This window comes from Alosa sapidissima, chromosome 10 (assembly GCF_018492685.1).
Source record: "Alosa sapidissima isolate fAloSap1 chromosome 10, fAloSap1.pri, whole genome shotgun sequence".
Taxonomy (NCBI): domain Eukaryota; kingdom Metazoa; phylum Chordata; class Actinopteri; order Clupeiformes; family Clupeidae; genus Alosa; species Alosa sapidissima.
In genome coordinates, this window is record NC_055966.1 from 10,201,537 (window position 1) to 10,229,360 (window position 27,824).

The 27,824-nt window shown below is 42.6% G+C and overlaps 2 protein-coding genes and 1 long non-coding RNA gene across 3 annotated transcripts; 2 read left to right on the forward strand and 1 right to left on the reverse strand.

The window, feature by feature from the left end:
• Positions 1 to 1,006: 1,006 nt before the first annotated feature.
• LOC121720882 (potassium-transporting ATPase alpha chain 1) lies at positions 1,007 to 12,085 on the forward strand. The gene is made up of 22 exons (XM_042107353.1): positions 1,007 to 1,483; positions 1,653 to 1,712; positions 2,167 to 2,370; positions 2,533 to 2,646; positions 2,757 to 2,891; positions 3,142 to 3,259; positions 3,482 to 3,750; positions 4,947 to 5,145; positions 5,510 to 5,619; positions 5,726 to 5,860; positions 6,079 to 6,271; positions 6,857 to 7,032; positions 7,147 to 7,283; positions 7,653 to 7,803; positions 8,585 to 8,753; positions 8,991 to 9,145; positions 9,504 to 9,627; positions 9,751 to 9,896; positions 10,207 to 10,340; positions 10,787 to 10,888; positions 11,025 to 11,116; positions 11,219 to 12,085. Exons 1-22 carry the CDS (start codon positions 1,376 to 1,378, stop codon positions 11,245 to 11,247), a joined length of 3,060 nt encoding a protein of 1,019 aa, XP_041963287.1. The 5' UTR covers positions 1,007 to 1,375; the 3' UTR covers positions 11,248 to 12,085.
• Positions 12,086 to 12,743: 658 nt separating this feature from the next.
• On the forward strand, positions 12,744 to 27,238 carry gapdhs (glyceraldehyde-3-phosphate dehydrogenase, spermatogenic). Its single transcript, XM_042106558.1, has 11 exons — positions 12,744 to 12,801; positions 20,926 to 20,985; positions 23,853 to 23,949; positions 24,347 to 24,453; positions 24,791 to 24,881; positions 25,278 to 25,396; positions 25,579 to 25,660; positions 25,910 to 26,061; positions 26,276 to 26,438; positions 26,544 to 26,641; positions 26,756 to 27,238. Exons 2-11 carry the CDS (start codon positions 20,957 to 20,959, stop codon positions 26,823 to 26,825), a joined length of 1,008 nt encoding a protein of 335 aa, XP_041962492.1. The 5' UTR covers positions 12,744 to 12,801; positions 20,926 to 20,956; the 3' UTR covers positions 26,826 to 27,238.
• On the reverse strand, positions 14,382 to 15,154 carry LOC121720472. Its single transcript, XR_006034562.1, has 3 exons — positions 15,065 to 15,154; positions 14,656 to 14,834; positions 14,382 to 14,558 (listed from the first exon to the last, which is right to left on the reverse strand). It is a non-coding gene; the product is annotated as an uncharacterized LOC121720472 (long non-coding RNA).
• Positions 27,239 to 27,824: the final 586 nt, after the last annotated feature.

A 27,824-nucleotide genomic window follows, 5' to 3' on the forward strand; every position in this document is an offset into this window, starting at 1 on the left:
TGCTTTTAAAAAGTGTATGGCCAAACTCCATTCATATAACCTTCAATGTAGCTGAGATACAAATATAAAATAATACATATAACAACAGCAACCACTGAAATCACAACCATAGTATGTGAATAAAAATAAAATTACAATTGACCCAGTGTAGATAAAAACAAATAGGCCTAAAATAATCTGATAAAACAGTTACAAACTGGGACAGGGAGGTTTGGCAATGGTAATTTGAAGGTGACAATTCACTATGAAAAGTCATTGCATCAATTATCATAGAAGTCTGAACCATTGTCTTAACCATGGACAATAAGTTACCTGTGGTAGCTGTTACTCATATTTGATGTGACCTTGTCATTGCCACAACGTAGGATTGACTAAGGCATTAAACGTGTGTGATTCTGTAACCTGCGTAAGCATGAAAAAAACAATGTTTTCACAATGATAACACAGGTAGAGTAGTTACGCACAAAGTTAAAGGCGTTGATACAAGATGGGGAAATGCACTGTAATGCCCTTAAGCTTGCTTGACATTGTCAATGGCACCTTAGGGCGGGCTGTTGTAGGTGAAGGACTTTAGCTTGGTATATAAACTTATCAAGGCTGGTCAGTCTTGTTCTGTGGCGTTGGGAACCATTTCTGGACAATTGTGTGGGAATATAAAAAGGTTTCAAGATTTCGGGGGGAAGGAATAGTGGCATTTGGACAACAATCGATTTGGATGGTGACTCAAAGACAGGCATCATGAGTAAACAGGTGAGAATCTCTCAAATTTGACTTAAGTGAGTTTTAAGTAAGTTTTCAATTAAATTCTAACCCAGTTGAAAGATCCCAAATATTAGGTCCAGAGTAAATATATCAATATTTCAGCAAGTTGCCTAACTGGAAGTGCAAGCCCAAACATATCAGTAAATAATCCTTTATGTTATGAAGGCTATTTAACTACTAATTTAAATGGTGGGCAAAGTCTAAGGTCTAACCAAAGCTAATTTAATAAGGAGGCAAAATCTGCTATTTTTTTAAATAACACAAGCAAGATACTCAGCACATAACATCAGTGTGTCAGTTCACTTCTGCTACACTTATGCTACTTAAGTACAAACTACACAATCGCTACACAAAAGCTCAAGCATGATACACTGAGTGCTTTGCTCTTCACCCATCATTTCAATTAGGGTCCATTGTGTTCTTCATTAGTCAATACCACCATAGAACATAGAAAGTCATGGGGGAAAAACATATAAATTACACTTCATTGTTTCATTGTGTCCCTTAAACATTTATATATCAAACATTATTAAACAGTTATCAGTTTTAACAGTACAATAGTATAAAGTTAATTTTGAAAGTTGCTTTTGTCTTCCCATAGGATTCTTATGATATGTTTGTCGAGATGGACAAAAGGGGGGGAGACATGGATGTCAAAATCAAAAAGAAGAAGGTCAAGAAGAAGGAGAAAATGGAGAGCATGAAAAAGGAAATGGACATTGTAGGTGACGCTGAATAGATCAACAGATTATTCCATATTTACTGAAATGTACTGTTACAGCACCTAACAGTTCTAACCTGTTCAAATAAATAATTCATGTTCAAAAAAGACCGTTTCTAATTGGATAATCGCTGTTTGACCCTCTTTTTTAAATCGTTGTCTTTACAAGGATGACCATGCAATCCCCATTGAGGAGCTAGAGATGAAGTATACCACAGATGTAAACAAGGTAAACACAAAATCTGTTGTGCAGACTGGAATATTAGAAGGTTGTTTTTTTCTGCTCCAGACATACTGAGCGGCATTTGGGCAAATGCACTGGCGCCTGCAGGCACAGTAGCACCTACTGTATGGCACATCCATGTCTCCATGCAAGTGATACGTATTGCTGCACTAACATGTCCTACTCACACTGTACCTTATGTTCCCTTGTTGTCTTAGTTGCTTTGGATAAAAGTGTCAGCTGAATGACTAAATGACTAAATGTAACGTTTTGAGAGGAGTTCACTGAATCAAGTTTTCTCTCCCAAAAGATTTCCCTACATTTTCTAATAACACCAGCAACAATCCAAATGCATTATGCCAGATTATTTTTTTCCTGAACTCTCCACTCTTACTTTGACCCTTTGACCTCCACCTCTGGTCGATATTCCTTCTTTATTTTTGTGTGTGTGGTCATGCAGGGACTCACCACCACTTTCGCCCAGCAAGTCTTGGAGCGTGACGGCCCCAACGAGCTCAAGCCCCCGAAGGGCACCCCGGAGTACGTAAAGTTCGCCCGGCAGCTGGCCGGAGGGCTGCAGTGCCTGATGTGGGTGGCGGCTGTCATCTGCTTCATCGCCTTCGGCATCGAGCTTGGCAAGGGCGAACCCTCCTGCTACGACGACGTATGTGTGTGTGTGTGTGTGTGTGTGGGGGGGGGGGGGGGGGCAACTTTGGTGATTTAATGAAAAGTTCTATTAATTGTTTACCATCTTTAATGCTTCAAGGACTCATTTGCATAATTGGTTGTATGACAAATATTTGTGTCTTTCTTTTTTCCTGTGCAGTTGTATTTGGCCATCACCCTGATTACTGTGGTGGTGGTGACAGGGTGCTTTGGATACTATCAGGAATTTAAAAGTACAAACATCATCGCCAGCTTCAAAAATCTGGTGCCACAGGTAGACTTCATCCATTTCTATTTTTTGTAATGATTAACATCGTTTTTACAATTGAATAATAAACTCAAAACTATTAGTCATTTTAACAGACTTTTTAATTTTCTTACCAGCAAGCAGTGGTGATTCGAGATGGTCAGAAAAATGAGATCAATGCCAACATGTTAGTGGTGGGTGATCTGGTGGAGATCAAAGGTGGTGACCGAGTCCCTGCTGACATCCGCATTATCACTTCACAGGGCTGTAAGGTGAGCCCCCAAAAGGAACTACTTTAAAAAGTAGAACTCGTAACTCTTGCATGGGTTTGCAATATGACAACATCAAACAAATACCAACCCAAATACCTTTTTTAGGCTTCATGAACTCAATCCATTTCACCGTTGTTTGGCTTGTCAACAGCTGCAGCAAAGGGAAACTGCTGCCATAAGCCTGCAGGTTGTTGTTGTGTGGTTGTGAAAATGCCACCTTGTGGTGTGCCTCTTTCTGTCTCGTGTGCAGGTGGACAACTCCTCTTTGACCGGCGAGTCGGAGCCGCAGAGCAAGACTCCAGAGTACACTCACGAGAGTCCCCTGGAGACGAAAAACATTGCCTTCTTCTCAACCACCTGTCTAGAGGGTTAGATAAAACAGCACTCAAAGCACTTGTGAAAGTACCTATACACACACACACACATACACACACGAGAGGTCATTTGAGGTCAAACACACACAGATGCATATCTGCTGTGTGACTGTCACAAGCATAGTGTTTACCTGACTTGACATCAAACACTGCACTGATTAAAGAACTCCAGCCTTCTTGGTTTTGACCTTTCTATTATCATCTGTCTCTCCTCAGGAGTTGCCACTGGAATTATTATCAACACAGGTGATAGGACAATCATTGGGCGGATTGCCACTTTGGCCTCAGGAGTGGGAAATGAGAAGACGCCTATTGCCATTGAGATCGAGCACTTTGTAGACATCATTGCTGGCCTGGCTATCTTCTTCGGGTTCACTTTCTTTGTGGTGGCCATGTTCATTGGGTACGCCTTCCTGGAGGCCATGATTTTCTTCATGGCCATTGTGGTAGCCTATGTACCGGAGGGTCTTCTGGCTACCGTGACTGTAAGTGCCCATACTGACAGACTTAGCATCTCATTCAGTAGCATTTTGCTACAGATGACCAAGCTCATTTACTTCTGCCAGAGAACCTTTAGAGCTGTACTTACATACTGCTACATACTACAGTCTAGATCAGGGGTCTCCAACAGGTAGCTCGCAAGCTACCACTAGCTCCCCACCTGTTTCTAAGTAGCTCTCCAAAAGGTTTGAGGAAGATGTTTATAAATCAATTTCACAGTCTACAAAGAGAGTAAGTACATGAGTTGAAAAAGGAATACAAATCTTATTCAGTGGTTCTGGGTGGAGATCAGCTATGTGGATACATGACATGCTATTAGTAATATAAAAGTTCTCGGCCCTGTCCATTTTTGTCAAAGTAGCTCTCGGAGGAAAAAAGGTTGGAGCCCCCTGGTCTATACACTGGGGTCTATGTCTTATGTTTATAGTACATAGCAGATGCTTTTGTCCAAAGTGAAGGGTCTGACTGAGTTGCACATGCACAACATGAAACAGTCAAAGCACAACAACAGTCAAAGAAACAATATTTATTTATTTGGTGGTAGATGATTTAATATCCTCATCACCTTGTTATAACCTGGTGATAGAAAGCACAGGAGACACACTGCCTGTCACTGCCTAAAGCTAATTAGCGCTCGTCAGTGAACCTGTAGCCTGGAAAATCCAGACCCTGGTAATCTAGAAAGATTAAAGGTCTGGCCACGAATGATGAAAATGGCCAAACTCTCATTCAAATCTCAATGCGCGCAATTGGATAACACTACGGCCAATGTTTACTGACTGATTCTGGACTTTGACGCAATTGGATAACACTACAACCAATATTTACTGACTGATTTGTTGCAGCTATGTCGTCATCTGTTTAGCTCGCCTCATGGCCCTTATATTTAAGATGCACCGATTGGTTCCTCGCGACGCTAGGGGTAAAAGTAACGTGCATCATTACTCATTGCCAGAGAGTCTCGCAGAGACAAATCAAATTGTGCTTTCGCGAGAACTCTGGATTTCCAGGGTAGTGAATCTAAAAGTCAAGTAAAAGTCTATACATTTGAGTCCGACTAAAACACTCAAAATATGCAACCATCAAACAAATTATAGAAGAGTTTTTAATATCCTTATCCCCTGGTTCTTCCGTGATGATAGACACCCCATCAGTCATTCTATCCTTATTCTGCCACCAGGTGTGTCTATCTCTCACGGCCAAGCGTCTGGCCAGGAAGAACTGTGTGGTGAAGAACCTAGAGGCTGTAGAGACCCTGGGCTCCACCTCAGTCATCTGCTCCGATAAGACTGGCACACTGACCCAGAACAGGATGACCGTGGCCCATCTGTGGTTTGACAATATGATTCATGCTGCCGATACAACAGAGGACCAATCAGGTGAGGTGTAAAGACCAGCTGATGCTTTTTTGGTCAATTTTAACCATTTTATTTTTTTTGGCTTGCTATTAATGTTATTCACATTCAATAACTTTAAAGTTAAGTTACTAGTGAGTCTAGATTCGTGAGATTCTCCCTAGTACATTTTGTCTACTATCTAAATAAGGTAAGTGCAATTGCCATAACATTTATGAAGTGTTGCCAAGAGTTTAACCAGGAACAGCAATTGCCATACAATTTAGGAAATGTCGCCAAGGGTCTGTCACGCAATCCAAACACTGTAAAAAACATGACAGAAGATTTATCTGATACGTAAATCATGTTATGAGGAAGTTAACTGAGACTTTGTTTGCCTTTTACGTAGGCCAAAGCTTCGACCAGTCATCAGAGACATGGAGGGCCCTAGCAAGAGTAGCTGGCCTTTGCAACCGAGCCACCTTCAAACCCAACCAAGAAACTGTCCCTGTACCTAAGGTGATGATACACAGATCACTTCTTCAACACATACACTCTAACACACACACACAGATGCATAATTCGGGAATGATTAACACTTGGTCCGTCAATTCTACTCCTATAGAGATTTGTTGTGGGTGATGCCTCAGAAACAGCCCTACTGAAGTTTACGGAACTGACTGTAGGCAATGTAATGGACTACAGGGCTAGGTTCAAGAAGGTCTGCGAGGTGCCATTTAACTCTACAAACAAATTTCAGGTAATCTTGAATATTACAGTCTTACACTTCAACGTCATACATTATATGTTGTATTTCAAAATGTTCATAAATTGTCACTTCATATTCCAATTAACTTGTTATTTGCATCAACATAGTTCTAAAGCAACTACGCTTCATATCAAACCACCAAAATCCCTCATTGAGAGCACTCATGAAAAACTTTCTCTCAACCTCTGTTTCCCCCTTGTGGCACACAGCTGTCAATGCATGAGCTGGATGACCCACTTGACTTGCGCTACTTGCTGGTGATGAAAGGAGCCCCAGAGAGAATCCTCGAGCGCTGCTCCACCATTTTGATTAAGGGTCAGGAGCTCCCCCTGGATGACCAGTGGAAGGAGGCCTTCCAGACTGCCTACATGGATCTGGGGGGCCTGGGCGAGAGAGTGCTGGGTAAGATGCCTTAGGGAGAGAGTGCTGGGTAAGATGCCTTAGGGAGAGAGTGCTGGGTAAGATGCCTTAGGGAGAGAGTGTTGGGTAAGATGCATTAGGGCCTTAGGGAGAGAGTGTTGGGTAAGATGCCTTAGGGAGAGAGTGTTGGGTAAGATGCCTTAGGGAGAGAGTGTTGGGTAAGATGCCTTAGGGGTATCATTTTCTATAACCCACACAAATGATAGGATAGCAATTATTGAGACGAAGCATGTAGTAGTAGTAGTACTTTGTACTTAATCCACATATAGTAATATGTGGATTAAGTACAAACAGAGAGCTGACAGTTTGTTTGACATCATGTTGCTATATGGTCAAGTAGAGTTGATCAGATCCATTAATACTAATCATAATGACTGAAGGAGTATTAGACACAAGTGCCCAAGTGTGAGCCCAGTGTGAGTAGTAGTGTTATATCAGCTCAAAGTGAAATGTAGTTCAGATGATACTGCACAGATGATGCTGCACAGTTTCTTCTCATTTAGGGAGCAGCACATCTTGTTCAATGCTCCTGTAAGCTCTTTAAAAACATTTGTTTCCCCCCAACAGGCTTCTGTCACCTGTACCTGAACGAGAAGGAGTTCCCCCGTGGCTTCAGCTTTGACCCCGACGAGATGAACTTCCCCACCGGTGGCCTCTGCTTCGCTGGTCTGATCTCCATGATTGACCCGCCCCGTGCCACTGTGCCCGACGCCGTCATGAAGTGCCGTACGGCTGGGATTCGGGTAACGAGGACTTCCATTAACAGCACCGAGTTGGGAAAATAGTCTGTGCCCACCAGACTTGTGACGGTTATGTACAGTGTATCATGCCCTTTTCTCTATTTACAAACCTCCTAGGTAATCATGGTGACAGGAGACCATCCAATTACTGCAAAGGCCATCGCAGCAAACGTTGGCATTATTTCCGAGGGAAGCGAGACAGTGGAGGACATTGCCGCCAGACTGAGAATCCCTGTGGAGCAGGTCAATAAGAGGTGGGTACCATGTTCCTTTTCACCAACGTTCACCAACACTAACATCTTACATCACATTCAATTCCAATTCTAATATCCAGTCCTCCAGCTACACAGCAACACAGTATTGAACTGCCATTTTGATCCAAAGGCAGTTTCTCTATGGGGTAGCTTCAACTAATAAAATGTGTGCAGGATCAATACATCTATGAGAAAAACAAACAACTTAAAATGTTGTAACAGTTTACTACTAGACACCCATTCATATTTCACAAATGTGCATTAAAATATTCATTCACAGTCCATCAGAAACATTTATAGAATCACTGTGTAACATTAACAACGAATAAAATAAAAAACAAGAATGTAATTCTAACCCAACGCCAACAGAGATGCCCGTGCCTGTGTGATCAATGGTGGTCAGTTAAAGGACATGAGCAGTGAAGAGTTGGACGAGATCCTGAAGAACCATCCAGAGATGGTCTTTGCCCGCACCTCCCCCCAGCAGAAGCTCATCATAGTGGAGAGCTGCCAGCGCCTGGTGAGTACTCACTTACCCATTGGGTGGGAAAAAACCCCTCTGACCCACCCTGCCCACTGGCCAGTCGAAGGCCAGCTTCAGTTCAATAATCCAAATGTTGCACTCCAAAACAGCACTCCTGTTGGCTGAGCTTCACTGGCACATACGGAGGATGACGTGAATATAAAAAAATCATGATCCTGACCAGATTGCAGCCTTTGATTTAGCTGATTGCATTAGTTCAAATTGGGATTTCAATTTAAAATCGGTTAATTGTGCAGCCCCAATCTAAAAGACATTTCACTGCATTTAGGACACTGGCCTTCTATTTTTTCTATGCTAAAGATGAGCTTATTACTTATTCTGCTCTGCTATGAGTTGTTGTTGTTGTTGTTGTTGTTGCAATACGGTAATATTGAGACTATCTGATTTTGTCCACCCCTCAAAACAATTAAAAATAAAATAACCCATAAATTACAAGTTACATTAGAAAACCGATTACCAAGTCAGCTGCAGATAATGTTATGTCACTTGTGTGATTGTGCTTCAATGTGACACACAACAGGGCCACAGACTTTCTGGATATGTTTTTAAGACATCTTGTATTTTATCCATTTGCATTTTGTACTGTCTTCTGTGTGTAATTCTTGTATGGGTTGCATATGTTGTTCTGTCTGTGGTGTCTCACCGTATGCTCTGTCTCCAGTCCTGAGCCTTACACGAAACCAAATTCCAGACCATGTTCCATCATGTTGGTCATAAAGCATTGACTTGATTTGACTTGACTGTTCTCCTTATTTAGGGCTCTATTGTGGCTGTGACAGGGGACGGAGTGAACGACTCGCCCGCCCTGAAAAAGGCTGACATTGGCATTGCCATGGGCATCTCTGGCTCTGATGCTGCCAAGAATGCTGCCGACATGATCTTGCTGGATGACAACTTTGCCTCTATTGTGACAGGGGTGGAGCAAGGTGAGTACGGGCCAGTGTCTGGCTTTAACAACGCACTGGAGAGGCAGCATCACACCAAGCTGACTGATGGCTTGCATTGGTCAAACATCCTAAAAATGCAACTGAAAATGATAAGATATAGATTGTACCGATATACTGTCTAAAAGGCTGCTCAAAATGACTTGGCCATAGGGAGAGCCAAGCCCTTCTGTCTACAAAGTGTGTCATACAGTAACATGCAAACCCTCTGGTCTACAGGTCGCCTTATTTTTGACAACCTGAAGAAGTCTATTGCCTACACTCTGACCAAGAACATTCCAGAGCTGACCCCCTACCTGATTTACATCACCGTTAGCGTCCCTCTCCCCCTCGGCTGCATCACCATCCTCTTCATTGAGCTGGCCACTGACATTGTGAGCATCCTTTGACCTTCAACATGCTGTCTACTGTATGTGTTGAAGAGACAAATGGTCTACACTAAACACTGTTATACATATATAACTATTTAAAATACACTAAACTTACATCCAGTGCAGTTGAGGATAAGGATGCTTCCAAGCCTACTCCTCTGGACTGGAAGCACCACACTCTTGAAGTTCACTTCACAGTCTGCAAGCATAGGTGCAAATATAAACATGCAGATACATTGTTATTGTGATTGGCTGATTGGATACTTTTGACAAGAATAAATATGGTCGCTATGGCTGTTCTCAAACTTTGATTTTGATGCATCTCTAACTTTTGTGTATTCTCATTCTCTCGCTCCTGAAGTTCCCCTCGGTATCTCTGGCCTATGAGAAAGCAGAGAGTGACATCATGCATCTCAAACCAAGGAACCCCCGCAGGGATCGGCTTGTGAACGAAGCTTTGGCTGTCTACTCATATTTCCAGATTGGTCCGTATGAATGCATGTCTGGCTGCATTAAAATGCCTACATTATTGCCAGATGATATCTCACATAATATGCAACGACAGAAAACCCTTCCCTGACCTTGGACTGCTTCTTCCCAATATTCAGGAGCGATCCAGTCTTATGCTGGCTTCACTGATTACTTCAGCGCTATGGCCCAGGAGGGTTGGTACCCGTTGCTGTGTGTGGGTCTCAGGGCACAATGGGAAGATGTCCATCTACAAGACCTGCAGGACAGTTATGGCCAGGAATGGGTGAGGAGGAACTGGAGAGTAGAAACATGGCCACACAAACTTAACAATGATCTCTTACAGAAGAGGAGTCAGGACCAAGAGGAGTGCCTTTAGACATTTTGGGCAAAATGTGCTCTCTCTCTCTCCCTCTCTCTCCTCCCTCTGACACACACACACACACTGTATTATTCTAACGAACTACAGTTGTATTTGTATACTGTATATATCCTTATAAAGCTCTATGAACATGCTGAGCATTCCTTGTAACAAAATATGAGATGGCACCTTATAGGCTACTAGGCTACACTAAAAAGAAACACCTCTCTTACAGACCTTCAGCCAACGTCTGTACCAGGAGTACACCTGCTACACTGTCTTCTTTGTCAGTATTGAGATCTGCCAGATTTCTGATGTCCTGATCAGAAAAACTCGCCGTCTGTCTGTCTTCCAGCAAGGCTTCTTCAGGTCAGTAGGCAGACCAATGACTGACCTGTTGGTGGTCTGGGTCTTGAAAGGATTAGAGTTTTTTTTGCACAGTGCTATTGAGACAGCACAAACCCATTATTTCAGTCTCAAGAGTAAATTCATATAGTTAACAACGTCTGAAATGCCTCAATAAATTTCAGATATTTGCCATGTCGTAGTCTCCTTTTTTTCTGCACAAGGCATTCTATGATAATTAGGTTACTGACTGTAGTGGTGGTGTGTGGAGATGTATATTTATTGGTTACTGACTGTAGTGGTGGTGTGTGGAGATGGACTATAGTGGTGGTGTGTGGAGATGTATATTTATTGGTTACTGACTATAGTGGTGATGTGTGGAGATGTATATTTATTGGTTACTGACTATAGTGGTGGTGTGTGGAGATGTATATTTATTGACATGAGTGCTGTTTTCCCCGGGGTCACAGAAACAAGGTCCTGGTGTCCGCTATTGTCTTCCAACTGTGTCTTGGTAACCTGCTCTGCTACTGCCCTGGCATGCCAAACATATTCAACTTCATGCCAATTCGGTAAGATCCCTCCAGTAGTGTAACATTCCTTTTCCTTTGTATTAATCATAATCATTATCATGCTGGAGTGCAAGTTTATGTCTAAACACACTTACTGCATGACTGTGTTTCTCTCTCTCCCCCTGTCTTCCATCAGAGTGCAGTGGTGGTTTGTGCCAGTACCCTACGGAATCCTAATCTTTGTGTATGATGAGATCAGGAAACTTGGAGTCAGGAGACATCCAGGAAGTGAGTTTATTTATTTTTTGTCTTAGAGCAACAAATGTATATGTTAAGGCAAGGCCACCGAAATAATGGCATGAAATAATGGCATGAAATTCTTCTTCACAGGCTGGTGGGACCAGGAGTTGTATTACTGAAAGAAAACTGTTTATCTAAATATTGCTAAACTAAACTAATTATTATTAGTATTATTATTATTATAATTATTATATTCAAATATTCCACCCAAATGTAAAATATTATTAAGGTTTTTGAAAGCCTGAAACTGTCAGTATAAGAACTGAAATTCAGTAAGTAAAACATGATATTGTAAAAGTATAGGCCTATCAGGGGGAGAAGCACTCTCTTCATTGTAGCTAATAGGCCCAGGTCAAATATGGTAATGGCCTGTTCTCTTTCTTTCAAGACTTCACTCAAATTCAAAATTGTTATCATAATTGAGAGTGTGGTTTTCACTGTATTGTTTGAAATCATTTGTAAGGCGCCTGTTTTAATCTTTAGACTTTGCATGTAAGGCATGTTTTAGACAATCTGACAGATGTGTAAGATGTGTATGTGTGTGATTGCTCATTGTTCATTGAGAAAAATCTCTGTAACCTGTTAAATATACTATAACAGCTGAATGTGACAAGTTGACTGGCCTAAAATAACAACTACATTTTTACAAATAAATTAGGCCTGAGTAGGCCTAAGTTTGGCTAATGTTGTGAATATTGTTATATCAAAAATGTTGTTGCAAGCAAGCCTAGGTTAGGGCCTACATTTCTGTTCCTGAGGAGTTCTTCTAAAAAACCATACCGTAATTGTCCACAAGGGGGCATAGCCAACGGCTCTGGTGCCAGGGTTGATGCAAATGGACTCGGACAGATCACTTTTCGAGTTTGCCTCAGACACAATGTCAAATGATTGGGTTGCTAACGTATTATGATTCCAAACACCATCGGATAGACCCTTAATGTTAAATAAAATGATATTTCCTGTGACTATCATTTTTGTCTTGTTTAATTTTAAACCAAATATTATTCCGTCTCTTCGGTCAAATTACCCTTGCCTTAATGAGTCTGTAGGGGACTACCTGAAAGTAGCCTAAATGGGATGTCGACTCAGCATCACCGTCCTAAAGCAAAATGGTATCTAGTCATTCTAGGCCTGGGCTACGTACAAATGCTCACGTAGTCCACTTCAGAATGCGCTGGTGTGAGACGTCATGTCACGTGCTTCAGCATGTGAAATTCATAGGCAATTCTATGAATTGACTAATTCTATGAATAGACAAATTATTTTGGCCATATAATTCTGTAACAACATTAGTCATCTATTTCATTATACACATGGATGAATTACTTCTAAAACAGCTGCGGACATCACGAGCACACTAGTTTATTGCTGCATAGCTTATGCCATAGCTGTAGCCTTTGAAGAAACGCTCCTACACGGTACACGGTGTGCCAGCACAGTTGTGTCTAGTGTCCTATAGCCTACTATAGCATCCAGATCTGCCCACCATCCCTCTACAGTTTCCATGGCAGCCGTGACCGTCCACTCGTTCCTCGTCTGCTCTTGTAAAAATCGTTCCCTGGCGGAGAACCTGACGTCACGTTTCCAGGGAGATTGAGCGGGTGCACGTGTCTGGTATAAAAACGAGAGGCGTTGCTTGAAAGCAGAACAGACACTGCAGCATCTTGTTGGAGGTAAGTGGATTGAGTCGTTTGAACAGTATTTAATTTCTGTCTGGTCAATATTGTTTCAAAGCTGTAGGCTATTGAAAACTAATAACTATAGGCTTGGTTCATTCCGCAGTAAGACGGATGCGAACGAATACAATGGGAAATGAAGCGCCCCTCTGTTGGCCTTGTCGCAGTAAAGATGTTATGTAATCTAAGGGATTGCCTTTAACTTGTTTTCTAACCACCAATTACCTCGATTATAAAGTAGCTGCGCAGACTCTTTGAAATGTTGCGTTACATCCACTTATTATTTGGGTGTTAATTCAACGGATGGCATGGGACACGTGTAACTTGATACCACCCAAGTTTAAATGGTGAAAGCTAGCAACATTTTGCGGAAGAATGAGGTATCTCGTGACGCAACGCAGTGTGAAATGATAAAGAATAGTATTGATATAATAGTATGTATGCGTATTACTGAATACTAATATTGAAATGCATGATATACAAACTAAATAATAGTGTGAAGACGAAAAAAAATGAATGGATGGATGAATGAATGGAAATGCTACAAGTTAGCAAATCCGGTACGTGCCAGGCGCACCTCGAAATAATTCTCAAATTGCGTGGAAATGCTGGAGGATCAACAATTACGAGGTCCAAGTATCGTAGGGTATATGCCGTATTCGCTTGTACCAATGAATGTCGTTTTGTTTGCCAATATCCACAATGTATCATAAAATAGGCCTAGTGTTATCGATTCAATTAATCTTCATCCACTATTAAATTGAGCGTTGCTAAACTAACTTGATTGCTGTACTACAATAATGCAACAAGTAAATGGCATAGGGTTCAGTACTGAAAAGATGGAAATGTAGGCCTACTATCCATCATCTGGCAATCTGTCTTTGATGAAGGTCAAGGTCAATGTTGCTAGGCCAGAAAAGATGCTGCATTGTGATGACGTTAGTGTAAACAACTCGCCCAAAGCTATTAATGTCCTCTCTCTGAAATGAGCAGTTATTGATATTTTTCCGAAATATTTTAAGCCACTTATTGCTCGGCTATGGGAAGCTGTTAGCCGGCCGGGAGCCCACGTTTGTCTACGTGCTCAGCATCATGTAGGCTATACACGGATGCGCATGCTTTGAAGCAGATGCTCTGTTAAGATAAGGTGTTTTTCTTTTTTCTCTTTACGTTCATGTTCGATTTGACTCGTTCGATTGCGATGCTCATGCGTTTATAGAGTCTATGATTTTAAGTAGCATAATTACTCATTCATTCCTTCCTATTCGCGATCTGACAGTGTTCCGCCCTCTTCCTGTTTCTGAGTTGTCACATTTACGTCATGCTATCAGCTCTAGCTTTCCGGAAAGCTGATTTGGGCTGAAGGCAGATCATATTGGACAATCATTGATGCAGACTCCACTTAAAAAAATGTAATGTTTATTGATGTAAACCTTTTAGACTGTTAGGCATACACTGAGGCCTGTTAGGAAATCTGTAACACATTTATGTAAAATGGGCATCAAAAAGAGACCAAATATCTCCTTTTTGAGATACCTTTATTTTTCTTGTTGGTGTTTATTCTTGTAGAGCCCAAACTGGCCACTGTCCCTTGCTAGGTGTCAGTTACCTGCAGTGTGACATAGCAGTGTGCACTGCAGGAAGATCATGTGAAGGATACAGGCCACGCCTCCCTGGCTGTCTCTCTCTCTCTGCTCAGCAGTTAGCAGGCATAGTCATCTGTTTCCTGGCTTTACCATCACGCTCAGACTGTCCTATAGACCAGTTGGGACATTAATATGAATATGCATTTCCTATTCTTCCTTGTAGTTGCCTGAAATGATTATATGTTGTAATGTTATATGATATTACCTTTGATAGTCGGTGAATGTGGCACATTTGCTGCAGTAGTAGCCTTTTTTTGCTTTGTAGTTCTATAATGACATTTGCCATAGCAGTATGCTTACCACTGCATACTATGCAACTGATGTATAAGTAACATGGTATAGTACTGTTACATCACATTGTTGTTTGCATCGGATTGGAATAAACTGCAAGGAAAGGAAATACCAAATATAGTTGTTTTGTCCGCTGCCTGTCCAAGTTCACAAATTAGGGCAGATTTTGGTCTTTTTATGAATTGCTTTGTTAAGTAATTATCTCTAAATATCTCAAGTTGGCTAAACACAGTGTACTGGCCTGCCATGCCTCACAGACTAAACACAGCATCCTGTTTATAGTAGAGTATTATCCTAATTAGACCACAACAGTAGTTACAAACCTGTAGAAGGACGCCATGAATAGAGGCGCTAAGAGTGAGGCCTTGGTTGGGCTTGCCTCCTCCTTCCCAGGCGCCAGACTGTCACTCGTGTGTGGAAAAGTACTGGTTTGTACTTGCAAAGAGGAATGTAGGAAGTGAAAATGAGTCAGAGTGGTAGGTGGTTGGTTGCCCAACCCCCTCTCTCTGTCTCTCTCTCTCTTTGGTATTTAACACCCTTCCTCTCTCTCTATTGTGAGGAATTGTCTATCCAGGATTTTGTTTGGTTGGTTGGATTGTCCTATTTGGATGACCCTTTTTGATAAAAGGCTCTGCATGACACAGCACTTCCTCAAAATGGCGTCGCTCCTCTGAGTCTGCAGACATGCGTGGTATCCTGTAGCATGGTGACTGGCAAGGACACAGTCACTCACGCACGCACGTATGCACACACACACACACACTACCCACACACACACTCTTCCACTGCAGCTCACTCATTAAGTATAAATGAGACAAAATTCAACCGTCACCCTCTGAAAGCATTAAATGAAGTTGCACTATTTTTGTTCTATTGTTCGTTTTTTGGTCCAGCAGGCATCTGTGATGCCCTGGGGGGATTGACCCAGTTAATCCGGGCTCCCCATTTCTCTGCCGTCCTGTTTCACAGAGGGAGAGACGGCAGCAAAAACAGGGCTGTGGCTGCAGCAGGCTTTTGTGTGGCTGGTTGATGGGGGGGGGGGGGGGGTGGTTGTGTGGAGTGAGTCATGGCGTGGTTTTAGAGGTGAATGCAGTCTGTGGACAAATTGATAACGCGACAAGGGAAGTATTCCAGAAACAACATAGCATAAATTAAACACAGTAAAAAATGTATGAAGTTGTACAAGAATGATGGTTAACAAAATGGTTTTAAGGCTGCTACTTCAGTTAATAAACACCACATGGTGACAGTTATGTGGTGGTGCACTGGAGCACGTGGTTAGCACTTGATTGGGGGGTTGGGGAGTTAATGGCTGGAGATAGAGGTGGACTACTGTGTTTTGGGATCATCACGTCCACCTAATAGAAGTCACCATCCTTTGGCTGCCACTGGCAATATTATGCAAATTTGCTCTTCAGTGCTGTACCGATTGGTTGGTCTGCCCACAACAAAGAATGTCACTGGTCAGCCCGTATTTTTCACCAGAGCAAAGAACAAGAAGGGACTGTGTTATGTTTCAATACTGTTGCGTACATGCAAACAAAGGGATGCACTCACAAAGTGGAGGCCTTTTTTTATGCCAAAGAAAGAGTTGTGAAGTGCGAATGAACTTCAATTACAGTTAAGAAGAGTGTGAACTCTTTCAGCAGCACATGCTACTATTCACTTTTAGACTTCCGTTCTAGTCTACCGCACAATCTAGTCTCTCTGAAATAGCCAATTACAATAGAAGGAATTTCAGCTTTACTTGCATACTACACTGAATTGAATAGTACATAATACATAATATTACATGTATAATTATAAAAGTGGAATGCTATTCTGCAAGTGAAAACAAATGGAGATTTCTGATTACTCCCAAGACCTTGCAGTCCTACTCGAAGGCATTGCTCATAGATACACCTGTCCAAAGATAGGGAATCGCAGATGCCTCTTGGTTGGACATCGTGCCAACTGTGAGCTAGAGTCTTTGAGCCAAGTTCATCTAGGGCAGTCAGTCAATCCATGCGCTCAGCTCAGGATACTTGGGCTCTTTAAAAAGACCTTGCAATCGTTGCTAGTGAGATTAGGATTATCCAGATGGGTTAGGTGCCTCACAGTGCTGTGGAGCTTCCAAACACCCCCCCCCCCCCCCCCCCCCCCACACACACACACACACAAACACAGATTAGGAGATTATGGATGGGGATATCTTCCACACGGGCAGATGCAAGGGCAATCCTTTGTGTCCTTTGTAAAGCTCAGTTTGGTTCCACACAAGTGCAGCTGTAATTCTTTGCCTCGTTGGCAGTCCTTTGGTGTGTGGAGAAGACATTACATTTCCCGAGGGGACTCCAGAAGGCACCTGTCTTGGCCTCATACAGATCCTGCATCCTGATTCTTGTGTGTCATGGATTGCCTTGCCTCCCATTGCAAACATTTTGCAGTGTCATGGTGCAGGGGTTGTCATGTGAGGTCCTGATTTAGCTCCTGAGGTGCTGTCCTGTTTGGGGGTAGAGGGAGGGTGGTACCAGGCCGCAGTTCTGGGTGCTAGACTGCTAATCGAATGGAAAAGCCATTAAGAGAGTGTTGCTGTTCGATTGGTCTGGGGGACCCGGAGCCTGAGGGTGGTGGTCACCTCGGTGCAAACGCTGCGTGAGCTCTTTCCATCGGCGCATGGATCGCTCGCCTGTCCTCGGAACAGGGTGTGTAAATTGGGTAAAGGTGACTGGTAGCTGTGGTCCTCAGTCAGTGGTAGATGGCAGCTGGTTGTGCGAAGTGGACACAAGTGGAGATCGATTTGGCCCGAGGGTTTGATAAGACAAGAACAAAGCTACACTTGGCCTCCACATGAGTGCATGCTGTGTTAACATGGCAAATGTGTCGGATGGTGAAGTGAGTTGCCGTGGGCACTGATGAGAGAGATTTTTGGTTTTGTAAGTGTTTTACATTGAGGTTTTGGTACGACGGTAAAATGGAAAAAGCTTAGAATATGCCAAAGTGAAATGAACTGACTTTTGGCCTGCCTGTGTCATGGGTTGATGGAGAAACTGGGATTGATTTTAAAGGACCCTTTCGGACAGTTCGATTGGACCTCAGTCCACCCTGCACACATATCCAAAAACCAGCAAATGTCGAGACAAATCAATTAAGTTCAAAGATAACATTAACTTGCTATGCTAATGGACTGGTGCAAAAGCAATATGCTGATATGATGTCCCCAGATTGTTGAAGCCTTCACTTAAAGGTCACTCTTAGTCCCCAGTATTCAAGAGTTTTATTAAATCACACTGCATACTGTTAATTTAAAATCATATAGGTGTGATTGAGGCAAACGCTTCATCAATTGCATGTTACACATTGGGTCAAAATTCCTGTGGTGTCCATTTGAATCATTCAACCCTTGTGGTTCATCCGACTTCATCATGTTCCAGTAACAGTTATGCAAAGAGTTAAATCAAGAACCCCAAGCAGTGTTTCTTGTAACATCCCTTGCAAGACGTTGTGCCACTGTAGGCCTGTTGATTTTCTCAACATTACACCCTCATTGCTGTAATTGATGATCGTGTTTTTTTAAGAGATTGTGCCAAACATATTGCAGGGTCATCCTGTTAGAATTTTTTCTAGGGATGCACGATATATCGGCAGCCGATATATTTTTGGCCGATAAGTGGAAAAAATGAAAATATTATTATCGGTCCGATAACAGAATTCTTAAATTTAATTCTTAAATTTTTTTAAAAAAATATTTTTTAAAGTCCTAATTTAGGCCTACGTAAGGTCCGTCTGGCTACGCTGAGCTACTTGAGCTTGGTTTGGTTGAACTTTTTCCTCAATATAATGTCAGCGGTGTGAATGTATTTCACCACTCTAACAAATATGTGGATAGGCGTTCATTTGGGAATCTGTGCATCTCAAAATCCTCTCGTGAATGATCCGCCATTTAACCTTACCAGAGTGGAGCTCAGCCCTATCTAGAGTTGTCTTGTGCTGATGTGTTTGCACTTTACCACGCTGGTCGGGGAAACAAATAAACAAACTCGTTAGTGGGACGAGTACATAAGTAGGCCTAGTTCTAAGTTGTGTTTTAGTATTATATTTGCATTACTTTAGCTTGAGTTTTGTATTATTACCTAGAAATATGCTAACCATTCCTGCTTCAGTTCCAGACAGGTCATCATAATAAGTTATTAAAACCTAACTAACTCCTTTAATTTCTGCTGCAGCAGGTTGTGCGCAACAGAGTAGACGGACATAAGATACAGTCTGAGGAGTTGCAGCTTTATTCAGTTACCCGCAGTTGAAACTAAACCTAAGTTTCCCTCACAAACTTTGATTTGGTCGCTATACTGTAGCTTATTCCCAGCTGAGCTGTTTATGAGTGTTTAGTCCTAAATGAAAACGATTCATACTCTCTAGCCACTCACTCGCAATTCACTGACGTTTCATGCTAAATCAGATTCTGTATGTTCCAGTTCTTAGCACAAAATAGTCCAAAAGAAAGCTTTTTCTATCTCTTTCGCAAACATGAGGACCTTTGCTTTCTGTGTCCTTGCCTAGGTTCCTCCCATAGGTTCCTCCCCCTTCCTCTGCTCTTCCCCATCTATTGGCACCTCCTTATAAGGGCACTGAAGTTAAATATTTGGGTTCAATCCAAATCTGTCTATCTTTCCGTTTAGCTTGCTGATTGCTTAGCCACATATCCTTTCTCTATCTGTAGTCTTCCGCCTACACGCAAACCATGTTTCTGCATGTAGCGCATAACTTCAGTCAAGGCCATCAGGGTGACCTTGCTTGCGAGGTCTTGCTTTCCTTCCATTTCTTTCATTGCATAGTCTGCAAAATCTTATATGCCTCTTGCACACTACCCTCAGCCACCACCACCAACCCCCCTCCCTAATAAACACCTGAACACCAAATCTGAGTTTTGTCTACAATTCCAGGGACTAGAGGCCTAGCGTATATAGATTTGATGAGATTTGATTTGCCTCTTCAAAAACAAAATATCACTGGAGAACCAAGACCCCAGCAGCACAGCTTATAGAATAGTTTGGTCGGTTGTCTGGAGCATACAGACGTATGGACAGGAGTTTTTTTCATGCAGGTTCCAACAGGCTGTGTGTCTGTGTGCTGTTCTTTGCTAGCTGTTCCATTCCTCTGGACGGCTCACAATGGGCTTTTGAGCTCCTGCCAAGTGCACAAAGGAGGCTTGGCATGGGTTCCCACGGTCCTGGACCTCCCTGTACAGCATTCTAAACAGGTCCCTTCAGAACAATCGAAGCTCCTGAAACCATGGGCTGTGCTAGCGACACGCCTCTTAAACTTCCACTCAGAAAAGGGGGTGGGAGATTACAGCACTGTTCAGTAATGGCTGAATCCATCATTCTTTGTAGCCTGATAATATTTAAGATTGGCATGTAAATGGTTTTTATATATATATATATATATATATATATATATATATATATATATATATATATATATATATATATATATATATATATATATATATATATATATATATATATTTGTGTGTGTGTGTGTTACTGTTGAATACTTTTCAGTGCAACTGAATAGTATTGTGCTCAGTATTGCATAGATCCACAACAGCGGTTGTTATTCTCAACACAAATCTTAGTACAGACGACAACAGTGTGCGGTGGCCCAGTCTGTGGGCGGCACTCCCTGTCCGTGTTGGTTGTCTTTGTAAACTGACCCTGAAACCAATGTGAGGTGCCCTCCTCTCTCAGTGTGAAACTGGTCATTACAAGGATACAAGGAAGTTTGTCATATGCATATAGTTACTGGAAGTAAGAAATGCAGTGAAATTGTCTGGTGTCAGCCTATTTGTGCATTAATGGGGGGGGGAGTGCAGTAGAAGAGGGGTTTAGTAGATTAAGTGGCAAGGGCTGCATAAAAAAGGTGGGGGAGGATTGGGATTGGGTGGGGGGCACCAACAAGGAGCACCCAAGAGCAACAGGGGCAAGGAAAAACTCCCTTACCAAGGAAGAAACCTTGGGCAGATCCACGGCTCAAGGGGCTAACCCAACTGCCAGGGGTCTTGGTGTGTGTGTTGGGGGGGATGACGGGGGAGATGGTATAGTGTGCTGTGTATGTGGGGAGAGGGCAGTGTGCAATATGTGTGTTGGAGAATTATGGTGAACAGTTGAATCATTGCCTCTTTCCTCCTCTTCTCCACCTGCAGAGGCACCAGAACCACGACCCACTAAACCATCATGTCAGATCTCTGCGTTGGAATCAATGGGTGAGCCGCCTCCTCCTGCACACGCACCGCACGACAGGATTAAAAGCCTAATAGCTTTTACCTGTGCACATGGAACATGGGGTCCACATCTCATGTTACAGTGAGCCATGCACTGGGGAAAGTCGAAAAATGTAATGGAAACTCATAGATGAACTCTCTCATTAGAGATAGTAGCCTAGTAATACCCATGCGAACCTTTGGCAAATTTGGGATTTGTTCTGCGTGTCCGTCTGGCCAAGAGGCCATTGAAGCTCCAAAAAACTGCATTTAAAACGAGCGATTTACATATGCCAATCATATTACAAAGGCCGCTGTCTCCAGAGCAACTCGGGGTTAAGTGCCTCACTCAAGGGCACAAGTGTGGAAGCCACAACTCTCAATTACAATTGGAAAGGTGTGCGTGCTAACCAGGCTATATAGATAGACCCTAAGTGGACGTCATGTGCGCAATTACAGCAGTTAAGATATTTATGCGTAGGTGTTCAGATCAATTCTCAGCTACACTGGCCCTTTCAGTGGACAGACACACCCTGCTGAACATGCTACACTGGCCCCTTCAGTGGACAGACACACCCTGCTGAACATGCTGCCTAAAACAGAAGCTGTAGCTTTACAACCAACTGTCCTTCCAGAAATTTGAATGAACTACCTTACTGTAGTAAACACTACCGATTGCTTGCACAAGAGGAGTAGTGAGGTCAGCCCTGAGGTGGATAAAATGGATGGCAACGATGCCGCACTGCCCCCTCCCATGCAGACCAGTGTCAGCGGGAGGTAACAAGATGGCAGGAGTCAGAGAGCAGGTCCCTCCGGGGTGATTATTACAACAAGATTACACCAAGTGGGATGAGCAGTAAGCCCACCAGAAGTGTGTGTGTGTGTGTGTGTGTGTGTGTGTGTGTGTGTGCTGCACGTACACAGAGATGAACTGTTGCGCACATGCTTAAGGACTGAAATTGCATAACTTGATGCCCATGTAGAGTCAGTCACATATGGACTAGATTAACACACATGTACTATACTTGCGTGTCTGGGCTCGTGTCACTATCCTATTGGTATGACTGAAAGAAATAACAGATTCCTCTATCATACATAGATAGTTTGCACCTAGCTGATAGCGTAGTCTCACATCACATACAGTTATGGGTGTCCTGCTGCCACAGCTCCCTTATCACTCATCTTAGGAAGGTTTAGAGGGTTAGTTTAAACATGGCCATTTTCAGCTTTCTAGCGAAGTTGCACCACAGCTTCAAGTAAGGCAAGGCTTTACTAATTACTAATACGGAGTTTCTGTAAGACTGCTGTGTAGTGTATTTGATTGTCTATCCTGCACACTCATTTGTGTCTGTGCACACAGTAGGGCTTGGAACCAGAGAGGCACAAGTGGCATTTCACCAACTTCATCACAGGAGGGCCAAAACAACACCAATTTGTTCAATGTGTTCAGTGTTAAGTCCTTTAGTTTTTCACTAATAACTCTAGAACTGCTTTTAAAATTATTTTCTCCTTTTGACCGTAGCAAGAGCTGATTAAGAGCTTATATTTGATCTCAATTTCATCCAAATGTCACTTACGCCCCTCTGGTTCTCACCCCTATATACCCAGGGGAACCGCTGGAAAATTCCACTTCCAGTAAACAGCAGCCCCACGGGAGGTTACATGCAGCTGTTGATGGCTAAGAAACACAAAGCAAATCAGATTACAAAATGCACTAGAGATATAAAAAAAAATGATCATTATGAAATTATGATTGATTAAAGGAGAATTCCGGTGTGATATTGACCTAAAGTGTATTGAAACATGATACCGAGTGTGAACGTATGTCTCATAGCCCATCTCGACTTGTCCCCTGCACTCCAAAATCTGGCGCTAGTTAGCCGATGCTACCAACAACTTTTTCAGTAGTGGTGCTTCGGCATCGGGCTAGCCATGCAAATAAATCACTGTTTTACACCCATTTACGAGGCTCAATGTATCTCCACACTTCATTGGTAGACTTCCTAGGGCCCTGACATTTAAAACGAGACATTGAGAACTTTGAAAAAGCACTGGTAGTTTACTTACAAGACGATTTATACAGACAGTATAAACGAGCAACGAGTAAGAATGAACAGCTATGATAAGGGATCAGATTCCAAAAATAATTCAGTGGAAATGCATGGATTCCAGTTTCTTCCAGTAGCAGCAACTGGAATCCATGCATTTCCACTGAATTATTTTTGGAATCTGATCCCTTATCATAGCTGTTCATTCTTACTCGTTGCTCGACTTATCGTGACTAAATTCAAGATGGCTGCAAACGCTAAACTTCGTGAAGATACTGTCTGTATAAATCGTCTTGTAAGTAAACTACCAGTGCCTTTTCAAAGTTCTCAATGTCTCGTTTTAAATGTCAGGGCCCTCGGAAGTCTACCAATGAAGTGTGGAGATACATTGAGCCTCGTAAATGGGTGTAAAACAGTGATTTATTTGCATGGCTAGCCCGATGCCGAAGCACCACTATTGAAAAAGATGTTGGTAGCATCGGCTAACTAGCGCCAGATTTTGGAGTGCAGGGGACAAGCCGAGATGGGCTATGAGACATACGTTCACACTCGGTATTATGTTTCGATACACTTTAGGTCAATATCACACCGGAATTCTCCTTTAATTGAAAATAAGTAATTATACATTACTAAGCAGTTATAGGCTTGTACACAAAATGAGACGAAAAAATAGTGAGATGCGAACGCAATGATCTCAGCCATATGCTGTGCCAGAAAATTCAGACTTTGTAGTCTCTACTTTGTCGAGCTTGTTATTGTGGTCATGGTCCTCTGAAGGTGAAACGGTGAGTAACTGTCGTGTTTGTCTTTGATTGTGTGCAGCTTTGGCCGTATCGGCCGCCTGGTCCTGAGGGCCTGCCTGGAGAAGGGCATCAAAGTCACCGCCATCAACGACCCCTTTATCGACCTGCAGTACATGGTGAGTCTGCAGCACACATTAGATGTACACACACGTCACCCTTCTACAGGCAAACGCCAGACCCTCCACAACACACATCTATCACCCTTCTACCAACGCCAGACCCTCCAACACACACCTGTCACCCTTCTACAAGCAAACACCAGACTCATACATCACCCTTCTATAGGCAAACACCAGACACTTGATTGACACGTTGTGCTGTTCAATTTTATTAGCTCGCTGTGCACAACATGATATTTTTTTTACTCCTTTTTTTGTTTTACAAAAACATATCAATTATAAAGCAGTTATCCTGGAGGTTAGCATCTGTCAGTGCTATGTTATAGTAAAGTGGATGTTTGCAGGAGCTGTTCTTGACACATATTTGTTGGTTTGTTTTGCGTTTGTTTCGCAGGTCTACATGTTCAAGTATGACTCCACCCACGGCCGTTACAAAGGCGAAGTGAGTCACGATGGCGGCAAGCTGATCGTCGATGGACATGAAATCTCCGTGTTCCAATGGTGAGTAGCCTAGACTGTGCACCTGTAGCTCACTGTATAAAGGCCTTGTATTCTAGTATATATGCAAAAAGTATTTGGCACAGGGGAGTGCAGGTAACCGTGTAACAGATAGACCCTGCAGTTCTCACTCAATATATAGACAATGTATAATATATTGTTGTCATTGTCTATTTACTGTATCGCTACAGCAACACCAACAGCCTTAAACAATTCCTTGCATGTGTGAAGATGTAGTCCTTGGTGAATAAAATCCGATTCTGATGGATCTTCAGTGGGTCCTCTTGTTGCTGCTTGTTGACCAATGGCACCTGATCTTCTGCTATCTTCTCCCATCCAGTATGAAGCCAGCTGAGATCCCATGGGGTAATGCTGGTGCCCTGTACGTCGTGGAGTCCACTGGTGTCTTCCTCAGCATCGAGAAGGCCTCTGTGAGTAAAGCCCACCTCCAGAACCCAATGCTATAGTTTAAAATAACAATCAGCAAACAGAATCCTCGCTTACTTTGAGCTTAAATACTACAATTCCAGTGTGTTTCATAGGATAGCTCATACACAGACCATCATTTGTCTCTTGTTTTCAGCCATTCATGAGTGCAAGATGTAATAATATATATATAGTTGTATAAAGCATTACAGAGGTATCTATAGATTTACTCATATTACGAATATGTGATTATCATCATGACTGTATCTAGTAGAGATGTTTTAGATTGTTTAACTATCTAGTAGAGATGTTTTAGATTGTTTAAATACTGCAGGCATTGTGCTGCTGTGTGCGTCCATGTGGTCGCAGCTTAACTGAATAGTATTCTGTTGTCCCTACAGTCTCACCTGCAGGGAGGAGCCAAGCGTGTGGTTGTGTCCGCCCCCTCCCCCGATGCCCCCATGTTCGTGATGGGAGTCAACGAGGACAAATATGACCCATCCAGCATGACCATCGTCAGGTTAGCACATGGCCATTTCTCTTTGTGTCCAATGCGAATAAGTGTTTATGACTTACGTGTATCACTTGTTTATTTACCTACTGTAATACCTCTCAGCCTGTCGGAAGATGATATGTAGGTTTTTAGAGGGGCTATAGCTCCACAGATTAATAATATGTGCTATGATTTGGTTTCATCCACAGCAACGCATCCTGCACCACCAACTGTCTAGCACCTCTGGCCAAGGTCATTCATGACAACTTCGGCATTGAGGAGGCCCTCATGGTAAGAGATAGTTGGTGTGCGTGTCTGTCTGTGTGCATCTCTGATCATATTTTGTGGATATGCGTGAATCTTTTGGAGGATGTGTGTACCTACCAACATTCCGCATCTTTGTTGTCACAAAAGTACAGTATGTGGATTACACAAAAGTATGTGAATTACACAACTACGTAGAATGTGTTTGTTGTCCAGGACAGGTGTTTTTGCTAGTTTTAACTGCTGTCGTTTGTTTTTTCTCTTGCTCTTTGTCAGACCACAGTCCATGCCTACACCGCCACCCAGAAGACCGTGGATGGCCCCTCTGCTAAGGCCTGGCGCGATGGCCGTGGTGCTCACCAGAACATCATTCCTGCCTCCACCGGAGCTGCCAAGGCTGTTGGCAAAGTCATCCCTGAGCTCAACGGGTCAGTATGTGGCCACCCAATAAACACCTTCTAATTTCCTGAGCTATTTCTTCCATCTTGTTTCTGTCCCATTGTGGACTGTGGTAGAGCTGTTATAACATGATAATTATATGAATGCATTGTATCATTGATTTTTGACATCCCTAAAAACAAAATGGGCTTATAGACTTGAGGACACTGAAACTAAATGCTTCCTCTTCCCTTCGCTCTGCAGCAAACTGACTGGCATGGCCTTCCGTGTGCCAGTGGCCGACGTGTCCGTGGTTGACCTCACCTGCCGTCTGTCACGGCCCGCCAGCTACGCTGACATCAAAGAGTCTGTGAAGAAGGCCGCACACGGGCCCATGAAGGGAATCCTGGGATACACAGAGGACTCCGTAAGTTAGGAAGAAGTTTTAGGAGTGTTTGGATGTGGTTTTGAGTGTCACATGGACCCTAGTATAATAGTTATGTTCTTGTGTCTGTGCGTTTGTGCCTCATAGGTTGTCTCCTCTGACTTTGTCGGTGACACCCACTCCTCCATCTTTGATGCTGGTGCTGGAATTTCCCTGAATGACAACTTTGTCAAACTCATCTCCTGGTGAGTCACCATGCACTTAATTCATATTTTTTGATACAATGATCACAAAGTCAGTTAAAAATCCCTGCTGTTTTTTTTTTTTAACTCAATCTGCAATCTGTGGCTCTGTTTCAGGTATGACAATGAGTATGGCTACAGCAACCGTGTCGCTGACCTGCTCTTGTACATGCACACCAAGGAGTAAGCTTCTGCCTGACTCCCCACCTCCACCTTAGAGAAGAGGCGACAATGGGACCACCGTTCCTCCTTCTACATGCACTCACCTCATAGTTCAAGCCATAGTGCCCCCCCTCTAGCACTCCCTTTTCCTCTCCTCCGAAAACTCTACAAGGCGTTTTTAGTCTCTGTAGCAGTCTGTGTGTGAATCTTAGTTTGTTCCTTTTACAAATAAGTCCCACTTGGAGGCGGAACTTTTGAATTGGCAGTATTTGTGTCTGTGTCGCCCCCGCGAGCATTGTTGCTGTAGATGTTTCCATTCTGGGTGTTGCCATGTTATATTGTTGTTTGAGATTTAACGGTTAAAAAGAAATGATGATGGTCAACCTGTAATGTGATTAAAGAGGAAATCTGAAATAAAAATGTTTTAAAAATACAAAATATACTTGCTCTTGTCCTTTTATGTGCTTGTCATTAAATGTGATCAAATGAATCATACAGTTGAAAATGAAGTGCCAGTAAATGTTTATTACTAATACAAAGGTCTTACAATGACATTGTGTCTTTTCAAGCTTTCACTACTACTAGATGAATCTGTGAAATAATATCTGAACAAGAAGGGCACTTGAAAAGCGCAGACCTCCACCAAATTCAATTTCCCTTCATCGCAATATTAACTGAAATGAAAATAATTAATGAAAATACTACTAAATTGGAATGGACCACCACCGGTTAGGGTCACGGTCAAGGGGTCAAGTTTCATAAGTCAGTTTGATCCCCTCCAGAGAGACGAATAATCTCCTCGGTGGAGATGGAACTAGATGTACCGCAGAGTGGTACAAAATATGACCGCCGCCCAGTCCAGCACATTTTTTCCACAAAAATAAATCACGCTGAAAGGCCTATATGATTCTAACTGTCTCACTAAATTGCATTATCCACACTCAATTCTCACTGGTATCTGCTAGACAACAAGTACCAAAACATGATTAGTTCATAGATTTCACATGTAAAATTCATTTTATAC

What these genes read in the sequence shown, in the direction of transcription:
- LOC121720882 (XM_042107353.1), top strand. Translation starts at nt 1,376, where the DNA reads ATGTTTGTCGAGATGGACAAAAGGGGGGGAGACATGGATGTCAAAATC. An exon ending in GTCTTCTGGCTACCGTGACT is followed by an intron (nt 3,751 to 4,946) that starts GTAAGTGCCCAT and finishes TTCTGCCACCAG; the next exon opens with GTGTGTCTATCTCTCACGGC. An exon ending in AGTCAGGAGACATCCAGGAA is followed by an intron (nt 11,117 to 11,218) that starts GTGAGTTTATTT and finishes TCTTCTTCACAG; the next exon opens with GCTGGTGGGACCAGGAGTTG.
- gapdhs (XM_042106558.1), top strand. Translation starts at nt 20,957, where the DNA reads ATGTCAGATCTCTGCGTTGGAATCAATGG. An exon ending in GAAATCTCCGTGTTCCAATG is followed by an intron (nt 24,454 to 24,790) that starts GTGAGTAGCCTA and finishes TCTCCCATCCAG; the next exon opens with TATGAAGCCAGCTGAGATCC. An exon ending in TTTGTCAAACTCATCTCCTG is followed by an intron (nt 26,642 to 26,755) that starts GTGAGTCACCAT and finishes GCTCTGTTTCAG; the next exon opens with GTATGACAATGAGTATGGCT.